The sequence below is a fragment of the Eretmochelys imbricata genome, chromosome 8 (assembly GCF_965152235.1).
Source record: "Eretmochelys imbricata isolate rEreImb1 chromosome 8, rEreImb1.hap1, whole genome shotgun sequence".
Taxonomy (NCBI): Eukaryota; Metazoa; Chordata; order Testudines; family Cheloniidae; genus Eretmochelys; species Eretmochelys imbricata.
In genome coordinates, this window is record NC_135579.1 from 79620659 (window position 1) to 79635540 (window position 14882).

Genomic DNA, 14882 nt, shown 5'->3' on the forward strand with positions numbered 1-14882 from the left:
TGAGCCCCAGCTCAGGCCAGTCATCTGAGTAAGTTCCTAGGGGATCAGGCAGGTTTGCACTCAGGTGGCTAGCCCATGCCACCCCCACAGCCACACTACTGTGCTCAAGCAGAGTTAGTACGTGTTTGTCTACCAGCACTGGGATTATGCTTCCCAGCTGCTGCACAGACATACCCTTAGAGGCAATGCTTTGGGAGTCAGCATTCAGGCCTAGTGGGAAGGTTGAGGACGACACCAATTCTGTTTCAAAATATCTGTTGTAGAAAGTTTGAAGCTGTTTGTAGTCTGCTTGCCTGTGCAGATAACATTGCTCAGTGATGAGCAACATTGTTTAACAACAATGAATTTGAGATGACAGGACCAAAGCCAGACTCAATTTAGTTACAGAAGAATTCAAGGAAGTTCTGCACTCCTATTAATTAGGTAGAACTAGATGATCATTTCCATTATAAGTGGAATTTTCTTCTACTTGTGTCCATTTCACGGTGCTGAAATTTAAAGAAAAGATATTCACTGTAAAATTTGCTGTTAAATGTAACAGTAGCAGACACTAAAGAAATGGGCAAATACATATTTTAAAACAAAACTATAGCGGGGGAGGAAGGTGGTGTGTATCTTCCCAGTGGCATTGCAGCTGCAATGTACTTTAACTAGTTCTTGGATTCAGCCTGCCAGGATTAGCAGTGGGGAAGATGAAGATCAGAGAGTACATACTCCATTTTTAGGTGTGGCATTATCAAAATCACATAGATGGCTCATAAATGGAAATGTGCTGACACACTCACCATAAAGGTGATTATGGTTCTTTCATGTCTGTTTAAGAAGAGGACTACATCTACCACTTACTCCGACAGATCAAAGTGTACCAGAGTTTTTCCCTCTTGTAGCTTTGCAATGCTGCCTAATATTTCTAAACTTGGAAGCTAAGTGCTACAACTCCATGGCCAAAAATGACTAGTGAAGTTGTTCAATACTACTTATTGATTCTATCACTCCCATTTTATTTAAAATTATGTGAAAAGTCAGTTTGACCTGAGATATTTATGCACACAATCAAGCCTCACTTACTCGCACATTATGATTATTTCATTAGTGTGTAAACAGAAATAAATCTAATCAACTTTACCAGCAAGATAGTAGCAAGTTCACATTAATAAAGTCTCAGTAAGACTTTTTACAAGTTCTGTCACAGAACAGTTGTATACTACTAATTATGCTAAAGTTCAACTACACTTTACAAATAACTGATTGAGCTATATTAGTACTTGTTATCCCTGCTTTTTTTTATTGATCACTTATTTTCCAATATGCAAGTTAGAAAGGTTCTGCTATATTTCTTTAGAAACTCTAAATGAAGTTTCAGTTAGCCATGTCCATACTTTAAATGCCATTTACAACTTTTCTTTTAGGCTGACGTTTGTGGTCACATTTCAGAATGCCAAAATTTTAAGTGCCCATCCCGATATCATTACTGAAAGGCATACCTTGTGAATCCATTCATACTCTCCAAATTTGGAATCAAAGGTTCCTTTTTGAAGAGACCTCAGTTTTAAGGTAAATCGTGGCCCAAGCTCTTGAATTCCCACTTTCTTTTCACTCCTGAAGATGTACCTTCAAAGCCAAAGGGGAACACATTAGGGTGGGATGTTACAGGAATGCAGTTTTTCTTAGCCACTAGCAAAATGTGAGAAAAGATTACCTGTGAAATCTAAAAAAGATATAGTCTCGCTGATTGTGAAAGGTAGCTACTTGTCTTCCAACGAACTGAGGATCATGTGGGAAGAGAGAGGCAAACATGCGACCAATGGAATGGCCCAGTCGTGTTGTAAAGTTATTCAGGATTACTTCAGGTTGATGTTCTGTGGGCGCCTTTCCTTTTCGCTGGAATGAAAGTAACAAGGTAGGGAGGATAACAAGTTAAATACAAAAAAATTTCCAAAGATATATATATTCAAAGACAGAAATTTGAACAAATATAAAAAAGAGGGGAAGAAGGTTAAGGCCAAAAGATGTATTAACTCCCCACGTTAAATGCTATAAAGAACATATATATAGTACAGCATCATTTGGAAACATTTAAGGACCTCAAAATTCTACGAATTCGTTGATTAAAAAAACAAATTTCTTGAATAAATATGAAGAGAATGATAGTTATTCCTTCTATATTTTCCCCTCACAAAAAAAAAAAAAAAAAAATCAGTTCAGCCATCACAAAAACCTTGAAAATCTCTGTGGACATTCAAGTCTCGTTGCTACCAAAGCTACTCTTTTCATCCATCCATCCAGGCCAACCTTTAATGACGCCAGATTGACTAAAGGTGATTTCAGTTCCTTCATTGTTAAAGTACATTAAAAAAAAAAGAGCACAGTGCTTTTAGACTACTTGGGGCTAAACAAGAGTTCAGTATTTCCAGTACACCATCAGGATTCCTATACATTCGTGATGGCACTGTATAAAAAACAAAGTAAGAGAATATATACACAAAGTGGAGAACTGAGACTTTGGGAGTTGGTACACAACTGATTTTATATAATGCTATTGCAATGAGTGCAAAAATGTATCAGAGATAAAAACAAAGTGATCAATCCACTGCAGGAATTATTGGGTGAAAGTCTATTGCCCTGCTATGTAAGAAGTCAAACTAGAGAATAGAGGTCCTGGTCCTCCTCGCCTCAAAAACAGTAGAACATCACCATCTTTATGAAACCAACTGCACATCATGCAAGTCTGAACAGTTTCCTCAGCAGACAAAAGTTAAGAAAATGTGAAAGGAAAAACTTATACCACTAAGCCATTTGGATCACGCATTTATTAGTTTTTTGCTGTTATTGAGGGAATAATAAACCTGACCTTTATTTCTTTACGCAGACGAACGCTGCTCATTCTAAAATGAGCAGTTGGACCATCAGGCAAATGACTTAAAACAAGCCCATCTGTTTCAGAGAGTTAAGAAAAGCTGACATAGATAAGAAGTTCAGAATGCAATTTAAACAGAATACAACAGAAGTGATTTATATAGAAATCTGTGTTGAGTTCCACAGAAACATTACATTAGAGCTCTTCTAATTTACACAACCTATATTTCATATATAAGACAGTTATACCTACCCTCTTCTCTGCAATAGTGGAGCTTGGAATGCTGTAACAAGGTCTCATATTACTAAAATTTCCATACTTACACAAAGACACTATAGAAAATATATTAGCATACTATGAAGTATCATTAAAACTTTACTGGTCAAATAGTTAACCAGAACACATTATTTATTTTCTATTTTGCTATAGATCACTATAAACATAACAATGAAAGTTTATGTATATTAACAAAATCCAACAGCTGATTAAACTACTTAAATTTAGTGCAATAAGAATGTTTATTCATGCACTAAGTTGTCTCAAAAAAATAGAGTGATTCACTTGTTGATAAGAATTCCAAGCCATACATAGAATGCCAGTATATTGGATACATTCAGCATTTCTTTACCTAACCACCAAGAATATCCCTCCATTTAAAGTGCTAAATTGATGCCCTTTATGATCAAACATAAAAACAATACATACAAGGATGTGCCAAATCGAATACCGATATGGAACCATATTATGGCACCTGTGCTGTGGGCCTCAGAATTAACCTGAGGCATGCAGATATCTGAGTAGCAAGTTATTGTTCTTAAAACCTTATAAATACAAAGTTACAAGTTACAGTTTGAGACAGACCCAAAAAATGGTCTTTGGTTTCATATTTGGCCTGTAGAAAAGTAGAAATACTGGTTTTTAACTTCTAAAGACAATGAAAAATTGCACTACATCAACTTGAAATTGCACAGTGAAGACAAAAGCATAAAGGATTTGGGAGAGAACTTGGAGACTTATATAGCCCAATTATTTTCTTAACTTTGTCTAGAATTAGTGTACTAATATCTTCATCATATAATAGAGAACTCTATGAAGAAACTCCCTCTTGTATATGAAGGATACTTGGTATTTTGCGATCTTCATTAATAACAATCAGATCTGTGAAGTCTCTTGAGATGCACTGTGGGATAATTCTCTTCAGAGCCAGTCCTCTTCGATAGTAAACATGTGAGTTAGGTATGATAGTAGACAGCTGTTCACAGAATCTCACTGTTCTCTGCACAATAGAAAGCCTTGATTGCAATATCTCAATTGTTGGGTATATTGTAAGGTTCATAAAAAGGGTTACATTTCATACAACTGCCTCCTTCTTTCAGTGTATCTAGCTACCTCTTCATCAAATACAGCAGAAGCTGTGTTATCTGGCACTTTATCAACCAGAAAACACTATTAACGGGCATTTCTGATATTTACTAATTCAATCTAGTAACCGAGACTAGTATACTGCCCAGGAGGTTATGCAACTGCACATTCTGCACTCTACTTTTATGCAAAAGAGGCAGAAGACAAGTAAGCAAGCTGACATCAGGAACTTATTCAAAAAAGCAGCTTCCAAGGTTTGTCATAGGGTCATTACAGATTCAGCCCAATCTCCTATACCTTCTACATCTACAGTGATAATTGATGTTGATAATGATGACCCTGAGGCACTGCAAGATCCTGAAGTGTCTTCAGAATCAAAGATTAAATTATATTCAGTATAGTTTTAGTGTTAAGTATATTTTTTGTGATTTGGGTACTCGTCATGTGCTTCCCACGGTGATACGTGGTGTCATAAGATAACCTACTGTATAGAAACCTTTACCTGTAGACACCTAAGTGCTTCAAGAAACCAACCACCCTGCAGTGCAGTACTACTACTGGATTAGTGAGTACTATTGTATAGTTTATTCGTTTTATTGTATTCTAATGCTTTGAAAGTTGGTATTCCATTTGGTAAGTATAACTCTTAGTTGACTATAATTTTTGACTAACCAGCGTCCCCCAACCCCCCAACATTCTGGATAACAAAGCTTTTACCGTACTGTGTTTTTCTTACACATTTCTTCCATGAACTCTACCAACATTAACACAAAGCAAAGTGCTGTACATTGAAAACACCACACCAGTCACTAGAGAAAAAAGTGTCTGATATCCTGCTGCATTACAGGTCTGAACTGTATTGTCCATTTTCTACTTAGAAAGTAAACTCCTTGGGGCAAGGACAGTAGCTTCCCTCCATTTTGGAGAGCACTCTGTGTTGACACTCAAAAAATGCAGAAAACACTATTTTTGTAGAGATTCCATTATTCCTTGAACACAGTAAAGTGGAAAAATTCTAATATTAAGTAATAGCACTCATGGTTTTAATACAATAACAAAATATTAAAGGGACACAATCAGCTTGCAAATAAATCACTTAAAAAAAAAAGAGTTAAAAGTAGTTTCAGGTACGACACCTGCCCAAGTCCCCTGACAATTTGAGGTTTTACAGATCACATTTTCTTAATTTTAAAAAGTGTTTTTCATTCTTCTATGCTCTGTGCGAAAACCACCAATAGCCCCAATCCTGCAATAAAAAACTGTGTTGGCACAAAGCTCTACCCATGAAGAGTTCATTGCAGGATTGAGATCAAAGGGAAGGAACAGACTATAAACGTAAACCAACTTAAGAAAAACAATTCAGATAGAGATGCAATTTTCAATTTGGAGGTGTTCTTTTAAGACTGCGCAAATGCAGAGGGCTTGTGAAAGGCATTACATTTGAAGATCTACAGAATGAAGTCTCCTATTCATCAAATGAAGAGACAAAGCTTAAGACAGTGGCAGTAACATTTCCTGATGCTGCACTGCCAATGTACATCTATCCTGACACAGAGGAACCGCAGAGTTGAGAATTAAGACGTTTCCCTGCCCATTAAGTCCTCTGTCTCTCTGTTGAGATTACCAACAAAGGGACCATTGTTTAAGTCACTTCTGGACTCCAGTAGCACCATCTAGCATGAAATGAAAACCTCTATTCCATAATCAGCTGCCTAAGTCTTTCAGACCTCCCCATAAAGTGATTCACAAAAATTTAAAGATTACACTTAAATTTTATAAATGTATTTTACCCCACGAGGTCTATCTGAAGTTGTGATAAGAATCTTGGGAACTGTCTGTCTATTGAAGTATGGTGCAAACTCATCGGTAGATTCATCAAAAGCAACCTGGGAACCAAAAAGACGGCGAATTAAAAAACGTACAGGAAAAACGCACCGTTTTTGGGTTTCAGAGTAGAAGCCCTGTTACACAGTTGTTCACTTAAATTCTGGTACCATTGAAGTCAATAGCAAAATTCTATACGGGTCCAAGTTCTGGCCTATACTGTATTGTTTAGTCAATCTGTCCCATTTTGTATCTATGTTTTTAACAATACAACGGGAGAGAAGATCACAGACAAGGCTTGCTAAGAAATTATTGCTAAGAAAATTATCTTAAATGAAATGATAAAGGGATGACAACATCTGCAATATTATGAATTCATAAATGCCCTAACATAAGAGTGGAAAATAAATATTCATACTTTATAATCAGTCCCTTTTAGTTAAACCATGATTTCCTCCAAAATGTGCTTTACCACTACATATGTAGGGATTATACATTTACCTCTTCATCATTAGGATCTACAGTTGTTTCGTCATAAACTCTCTGATTTTCAATTGTCTTCGGTACAGGCTTTGGTGGTGCCTTTAATATAAAGTAGTTTATTAAGAATACAATAAATTACAGCAATAATCCCTGTAAAAAAATAAAATGTAAGGCATTATTTGTACTTTGCGGTACTGAGGACTTGTCTACACGGTGCTGGCAAAGCAGACTACAGCAGGGGTGGGCAAACTTTTTGGCTCGAGGGCCACATCGGGGTGGGGAAATTGCATGCAAGGTCATGAATGTAGGGCTGGGGCAGGAGGTTGGGGTGTGGGAGGGAGTGTGGGATGTGGGAGGGGGTGCGGTGTGCAGGAAGGGGCTCAGGGCAGGGGGCTGGGGCGCAGGAGGGGTGCAGGGTGTACAAGGGGGCTCAGGGCAGAGGATCGAGGTGCAGGAGGGGGTGCAGAGTGGGCTCAGGCCAGGGGTTGGGGTGCAGGAGGGTGTGGCAGGGGGCTCAGGGCAGGGGATTGGGGTGCAGGAAGCATGTGGCAGGGGGTTGGGGTGCAGGAGGGGTTAAGGGTGTGGGCTCTGGCCCGGAGCCGCTTACCTGGGGCAGCTCTGGGGTGGCAGCGGCGCAAAAGCAGGCTCCCTGCCTGCCCTGGCCCCGCACCATGCCATTCCCGGAAGCAGCCAGCACCATGGCCCAGTGGCCCCCGGGGGGGCCGAGGAGGAAGGACGGGGACCTCCACGCGCTGCCCTCCCCTGTGGGTGCCTCCCCCAAAGCGCCCCTTGGCCACGGTTCCCCATTCCTGGCCAATGGGAGCTGTGGGGGGCGGGGCCTGCAGGTGAGGGCAGCGCAAGAAGCCCTCTGTGCCCTCTCCCCTAGGGGCCGCAGGGACGTGGTGCCGGCTGCTTCCAGCAGTGCCGGCTGCTTCCTGACGGGCTGGATCCGGCCTGTGGGCCGTAGTTTGCCCACCCCTGGGCTAGAGGGTTGTGATTTGTAATATGTTGTGCTCTATCTTGCGGAAACCCTGCTGGCATGCTCTAAAGGAACCTAGTTCACATCAACAAAGTTTCTTACAAATCACACCCTTCTGGCACACTTTGCCATGCTAAGTAGACAAGCTCTGAGTCAAACAATGAGCTCAATTCCACATTCAAGTGAGTGACTCAATTATTCTGTAATGCATTTTATGTCAGTTTTTAGTAATAATTCTTTAAAAGCTGGAAGATACCCTAAGACAGCAGTTCTCAACCAGGAGTCTGAGACCCCCTGGCTGGGGGGGGGGGGGGGGGTCGCAAGCAGGTTTCAGTGGACCTGCCAAGGAGGCCGGTGTTAGACTCACTGGGGCCCAGGTCAGAAGCCCCGAGCCCCGCCACTTGCGGCTAAAGCTGAAGCCTGAGCAACTTAGCTTTGCGGGGCCCCCTATGGCATGGAGCCCTGTGCAACTGCCCTGCTTGCTATCCCCGCAACGCCGGCCCTGGCTTTTACATGCAGAAAAACAATTGTTGTGGCACAGGTGGGACATGGAGTTTTTATCGCATGCTGAGGGGGGCTCAGAAAGAAAAAGGTTGAGAACCGTGCCCTAAGACTAACTGTGGTCTTTGGCTACACTACAGAGACTATGCTGGCACAAATCCATAGTACAGCCTACACCAATGGAAAAGGTTTATCCACTGGTGTAGAACACCACCTCCCTGAGTGACAGCAGCTAAGTCAACAGAGGCATTCTGCATCAACACTGGGTTAAGTCGGCATAGTTACATTGCTTACAGATGTGGATTTTTCATACCCCAACCGAGGTAACTAAATCAATCTCAATTTTAAGTGTGGATGAGGCTTTACTTTATTTGTACATCAGTGATACCATCACCTTCATTCTGAAAGGAGATCATTAGTTTAATACTAGAAAGGCAATATATGGAGCAGAACACATTGCTACAATATTCAACCCACTTAGTTTCCAAGTTCATAGGAAGTGATTGCTCCCCATTATGTTCCCCGTTTCTTTGTTCTGTGTCAGCCTGTTTTTTTTCTTCCCCACCATTCTCTCCAGGCTTCAGCCAGTAGCTGTGAAAGAAAAGCACCAGGTTCCTGCTGCAAAATATTTTACCCACAGCATCCGCTGTAAAGTTGACTAAGATCACACAGCGTTAGGCTGTTTCACTCAAAGCAGCATTAGATACAGAGTGCATTAGTGTAGAAATGTACAAGTAATGTGTCCAGCTCCTCGTGAACATTGCAACGGTGGAGATTAAAAGGCCCCTGGGTTTCAGCAACAAGCAAATACCAAAATGTCGCTGGGTTTCAGCAACAAGCAAATACCAATTTATTCACTGTTTGTATAAATGTGAGTATTTATAGTCAGTTTACCTAGGACTGCTCATCATAGTGCTGTTGAGACACAGTGTTGTATAGGTTTCAGCCAAATGGCTAGAACCTAGCAAAGCCACTGTTATATATATGTGCATGTATAAACACTGCATCTGGTTTTCAGGAAGGCCTTGCTTTTCCGCAATTTTACAGTCCATTTGACTGAAACACCTGAGAAATTATCTGCCCAAAGTCATACCACAATTCAACAGAATATTAAACAACGGTTCTCTTAGATTCAAAACAATACTCATTGTATCTCCCCACCTGTGCCACAACAATAGATGTGAACAGCACTATGATCACTAATGGTCTGACTACACAATTATAAAGCATCCACTACCCCAGTTTGTTAGAGCATGTTTAGAGAAATAATTCCAGGTATCAAACTGCAAAAGGTACAATACTAAACTTAAAATTTTATTTTAAAGGGATACAAATATTATACTATGCATAATGCTTTACAGACAAAAATAGTAACACACAGGACCCTATAAATAACATTTTTTTTACCTTATCTCCAAGGGCTTCTCTCTCTTTTTTCCGTTTTTTCTTATTTGCCAATTTATCCTGAATAAGACAGATATCGGATTGGTTAGCCGGGAACAGTGGGTTAAAGGCAGCTCTGCATGTGCCTGTCACTCTGCTGGCCTTCGCACAGGAATCCCCTCTCTACACTGGCTCCATCCGCCGCCCTTTCAGAGAGGAAGGACTTTAACTCCAAAACCATTTCCTGGGAAGTATTTTAACGATGCACCCAGTGACAGAGCCCCCCCCCCCCTTTGAAACAGTGTTTCCTGTGCTGCCCTGTGTGTCTGCAGCGGTCGGGTCTGATACTTAGCGTGTGAGCTCTCCGGGGCAGGGGCTGTCCGGCCGGCGGTTGCTACAGCACCGAGCCCAGCGGGTCCCGGCCCACGTGCTGCAATACAAGCAAGCGCCACACGCCCTCCGGCCGGGCCGAGCGCAGACCCCCGCAGGCAGCCCCAGGCCTCCCACCTTCCTCTGCTGCTGCTTCCAGCGCACGAACATGAAATGGCGCCGCTGCTTGTTCTTGATCTCCGATACGCTGAATCCCGGCGGGAACAGGGCCTGGTCCGGGGCCCGCGCCGCGTCCCCAGGCCCCGCGGCCGAGCCCGCCGCTCCGCTGGCCATGCTGCCCAGGCCAGACATTTTCCTTCCGGGGCCGCCAGTGGACCCGCTAACTGCGCATGCGCAAACAGGACGCGCGATCCCCGGCTCGATAGGGACCAGAAGCCAGTACTGGGGAAGGGGGAGGTAGGGTGCTGCAAGACTCACTTGTTTCTTCTCCGACCAACCAGCAACTGGTTTGTGCGCCTGCGCGATGGGAGTGGAGTGAGACCGCAATAAAAATAAACGGTGCGCGCCTGCGTCAGACGAGGTGGGCTATGGGATGGGAGAGCGCGGAGGGTGCGCGCCCCTGTGCGCTGGGGACGGCACGGGAGGCGCGCACGCTCGCGTCCGTCTCTTCGTCGCTGCGCCTGCCAGTCCCTCTGGGAGGAGGGCTGGCGCGTGCGCAGTGTCCCTGGCTGGTCCCAAGCGTGTGGCCTTTATTGTTTAAATGGAGTGGAGGTGCCTGACTCGCTGGTTTCAAGAAGGCATCTAATGCTTGTAAAGAGCGTGTGTCAGGTCCCTTTGAAGTGGTGTGAGAGGCAGACGTCATCAGAGATAGGCTGTGCACAGGCTGGGGAGCCAGGACAACACATTCTGTAGTGCAATGGGATCTTGGCTTGTTGCACAACTTCACACTGTTTGAGTTTCCACATCTTAAAATGGAGACAATTTTTACTCGCTTCCCCGCACGGGGTGAGGATTAATTATTTAGCTTTTATAAGGCACCTTCAAGTTTAAAAGTTCTAACTATAAGCTAAGTATTTAATGTGAAAATCGTAGGGGGAGCTTTAAATGTCAAAGTGTCTAAAACACCAATATAAAGAAGACAGCATGGAAATAAATATGAATAAAAATAAATGCTTCCGTGCACTAAATTATGGCTCTTTTAAAGTTGTCATCTTGTCAATATGTGGTTAGGTTTTGAATTAATAACCCTGCTGATACTTGTGACAGTAGTTGTGGAGCCTCTGGATTCAGGTGAGTGAGTTTCAGAGTAGCAGCCGTGTTAGTCTGTATTGGCAAAAAGAAAAGGAGTACTTGTGGTACCTTAGAGACTAACCAATTTATCTGAGCATAAGCTTTCATGATCTACAGCTCACTTCATCGGATGCTAAAGTGGAAAATGCAGTGAGGGTGTTTTATACACACAGACCATGAAAAAATGGGTGTTTACCACTTCAAAAGGTTTTCTCTCCCCCCCACCCCACTCTCCTACTGGTAATAGCTTATCTAAAGTGATCACTCTCCTTACAATGTGTATGATAATCAAGGTGGGCCATTTCCAGCACAAATCCAGGGTTTAACAAGAATGTCTGAGGAACAGTGGGGAGGGCCATGCAGGTACCCATAGCAGTGCAGCTGATTTGAAGGTATACATTGTCCCCAAATGTGAAATAGTTATGGGTGAGGACAAAGCCGTCAGGAACACTATCCCTGATAATGTCACGGCAAACCTGGTGGCTGAACTTTGTGACTTTGTCCTCATCCATAACTATTTGTCCTCACCCATAACCCGCATGGCCCCACAGTATGCCAACATTTTTATGGCTGACTTAGAACAATGCTTCCTCAGCTCTCGTCCCTTGATGCCCCTACTCTACTTGCGCTACATTGATGACATCTTCATCATCTGGACCCATGGAAAAGAAGCCCTTGAGGAATTCCACCGTGATTTCAACAATTTCCATCCCACCATCAACCTCAGCCTGGACCAGTCCACACAAGAGATCCACTTCCTGGACACTACGGTGCTAATAAGCGATGGTCACATAAACACCACGCTATACCGGGAACCTACTGACCGCTAATCCTACCTACATGCCTCCAGCTTTCACCCTGACCACACCACACAATCCATCATCTACAGCCAAGCTCTACGATACAACCGCATTTGCTCCAACCTCTCAGACAGAGACAAACACCTACAAGATCTCTATCAAGCATTCTTACAACTACAATACCCACCTGCTGAAGTGAAGAAACAGATTGACAGAGCCAGAAGAGTACCCAGAAGTCACCTACTACGGGACAGGCCTAACAAAGAAAATAACAGAACGCCACTAGCCATCACCTTCAGCCCCCAACTAAAACCTCTCCAACGCATTATCAAGGATCTACAACCTATCCTGAAGGACGACCCATCACTCTCACAAATCTTGGGAGACAGGCCAGTCCTTGCCTACAGACAGCCCCCCAACCTGAAGCAAATACTCACCAGCAACCACACACCACACAACAGAACCACTAACCCAGGAACCTATCCTTGCAACAAAGCCCGTTGCCAACTGTGTCCACATATCTATTCAGGGGACACCATCACAGGGCCTAATAACATCAACCACACTATCAGAGGCTCGTTCACCTGCACATCTATCAATGTGATATATGCCATCATGTGCAAGCAATGCCCTTCTGCCATGTACATTGGTCAAACTGGACAGTCTCTATGTAAAAGAATAAATGGACACAAATCAGATGTCGAGAATTATAGCAGGTTTCAGAGTAACAGACGTGTTAGTCTGTATTCGCAAAAAGAAAAGGAGTACTTTGGCACCTTAGAGACTAACCAATTTATTTGAGCATAAGCTTTCGTGAGCTACAGCTCACTTCATCGGATGCATACTGTGGAAACTGCAGAAGACATTATATACACAGAGACGATGAAACAATACCTCCTCCCACCCCGCTCTCCTGCTGGTAATAACTTATCTAAAGTGATCACTCTCCTTACAATGTGTATGATAATCAAGTTGTGCCATTTCCAGCACAAATCCAGGTTTTCTCACCCTCCTCCCCCCCCCCCCCCCAAAAAAAAATTAATTTGTGCTGGAAATGGCCCAACTTGATTATCATACACATTGTAAGGAGAGTGATCACTTTAGATAAGCTATTACCAGCAGGAGAGTGGGGTGGGAGGAGGTATTGTTTCATGGTCTCTGTGTATATAATGTCTTCTGCAGTTTCCACAGTATGCATCCGATGAAGTGAGCTGTAGCTCACGAAAGCTTATGCTCAAATAAATTGGTTAGTCTCTAAGGTGCCACAAGTCCTCCTTTTCTTTTTAGGTGAGTGAGTGTGGACAGCATTATGCCAGAGGATTCTGCCCAAGTGCCAAATATAGTAATGGCTGTGAGGTGAGACTTATTATTAAAAGAGTGTTGGCCAGGGGTAAGTGTTGGAGTCTGGGAGTCAGAACTCTTGAATTCTCCAATTATAGTGATACTTAACTTTGTACGTGACTGTAGGCTGTTCACGTAACCTTTGTGTGCTTCACTATTCCCGTGTGTAAATAGGGATATTAGTAACTACTCATCTTGCAAGGAACATTGAGATCATCAGATGAAAGGCAGTTCCTGAATGTAAAGTATTATTAATATGTAATTTTATAATCGGGCTGTCACGCCAACTCTCATAGTCACACGTATATTCCACATTGTCGTAATTTTTAAAGTTTTCTGTTTTGACAACATTCACACAGCTGTCATATGTTCTCAAATGGAAGTCAATGGTATGAGCATGCTCCCTGTTCTGTATTTTCTAGTATATACTCATTGTTTCGCATTTAGTTATTTGCTCAACATATTTTTTTTTAAATTAATTGTAGGACATTGTGGGCACAACAACCTTTTTTGCATAATTGACCCCCTCCCCATATTCTCAATTTTTTAGAATATTATTTATTTTTGCTAATATATGAGAATCAGCACATATTTTAAATAATTATGATTTTTTATCTGAAAGGAAGTAAATTGTGCCAAGATTCTTAATTATTGTGATGGTGAAATGAGAACTCCCAGACCTAGAGATTTCAAAGCTTTATTAAAATCATAGGTAGTTTGGTATTCCGCTGTATATCAAAAGGAAAACAAATATACTCACGTGTCATCTTGTAATGTGTTCAGCAAGCATTTCTGAAAATGTAAAAGGTTACACATAAAGTCTCTTTAACCATTACAGCTGTACTTGGCTCCTGTGATAACTGAAATCTTTTTACTTAAATTTATTTGGGCTGTTAAATCTTAGGGCCTACACATGGAGGTCTTATTGTATTTCCACTTAAGTGAAATTAACTGTTAGTTTAGACTAGAGGGTCTTGTGTTGGCCCTCCACACCACTTACCCTCTTGTAGGGGTTGTGCTAGGGATTGGCTGGTGAAGCAGCCATGCAGGGGGGCCTACACATGCCTCACATATCACAAAACTAGTCTCCATACTAATCTGTGCAAGGCCAGCACAGGACAGTACTGAGGGACTGGATCTGTGATTGTGCAGATCCAGTGACCCCAGTGCCCTGTTCAACTAGTTCTTAGGGCTGCAGCTGCTTTTACTGTGCAAAGACTAGCATAGCAGCTGGGAGGGTTGCTGCATAGCAGCTGGAGAGTTGCTGCGTAGCAGCAATCTCAGACCCTGGTTGTGGTTTCGGGTGGTGAATTTTACCTTTCCACATTCCATCTGCATAGAATCTGAACTTTCAGGCTTTAAGGGTAAAATACTTTCCAAAGTATAGAGTTCTATTCTTCAGTCTCAAACTGCAGAGTAACTGGAAGACAAATTCTCTGAGCTAGGGTGGGACCATACAACTTCCTCGTTAGTATAGTGGTGAGTATTCCTGCCTTTCACGCAGGAGACTGATTTCCTGATGGGGAGCACAACACCTTTCCCTGGCTGGGATGATTTAGTTGGTGTTGGTCCTGCTTTGAGCAGGGGATTGGAGTAGATGGCCTCCTGAGGTCTCTTCTAACTTGGGCCGTCGCTACCCATATGCAAAGTACGCAGCAAATTTCCTGGTGCCCTGCACAGCTGTGTGCTGCTCCAGCCCGTGCCCCACCTCTGCTCTGCCCCAGCCCTGCCT

At 42.7% G+C, this 14882-nt stretch overlaps 1 protein-coding gene across 1 annotated transcript; it reads right to left on the minus strand.

Moving 5' to 3' along the window:
* Positions 1 to 357: 357 nt before the first annotated feature.
* On the minus strand, positions 358 to 10155 carry RPF1 (ribosome production factor 1 homolog). Its single transcript, XM_077823541.1, has 9 exons — positions 9897 to 10155; positions 9414 to 9470; positions 6545 to 6625; positions 6010 to 6105; positions 3980 to 4133; positions 2852 to 2934; positions 1700 to 1881; positions 1485 to 1611; positions 358 to 488 (listed from the first exon to the last, which is right to left on the minus strand). The coding sequence occupies exons 1-9, from the start codon at positions 10068 to 10070 to the stop codon at positions 447 to 449; spliced, it is 996 nt and encodes a 331-aa protein (XP_077679667.1). The 5' UTR covers positions 10071 to 10155; the 3' UTR covers positions 358 to 446.
* Between the last annotated feature and the right edge of the window lie 4727 nt (positions 10156 to 14882).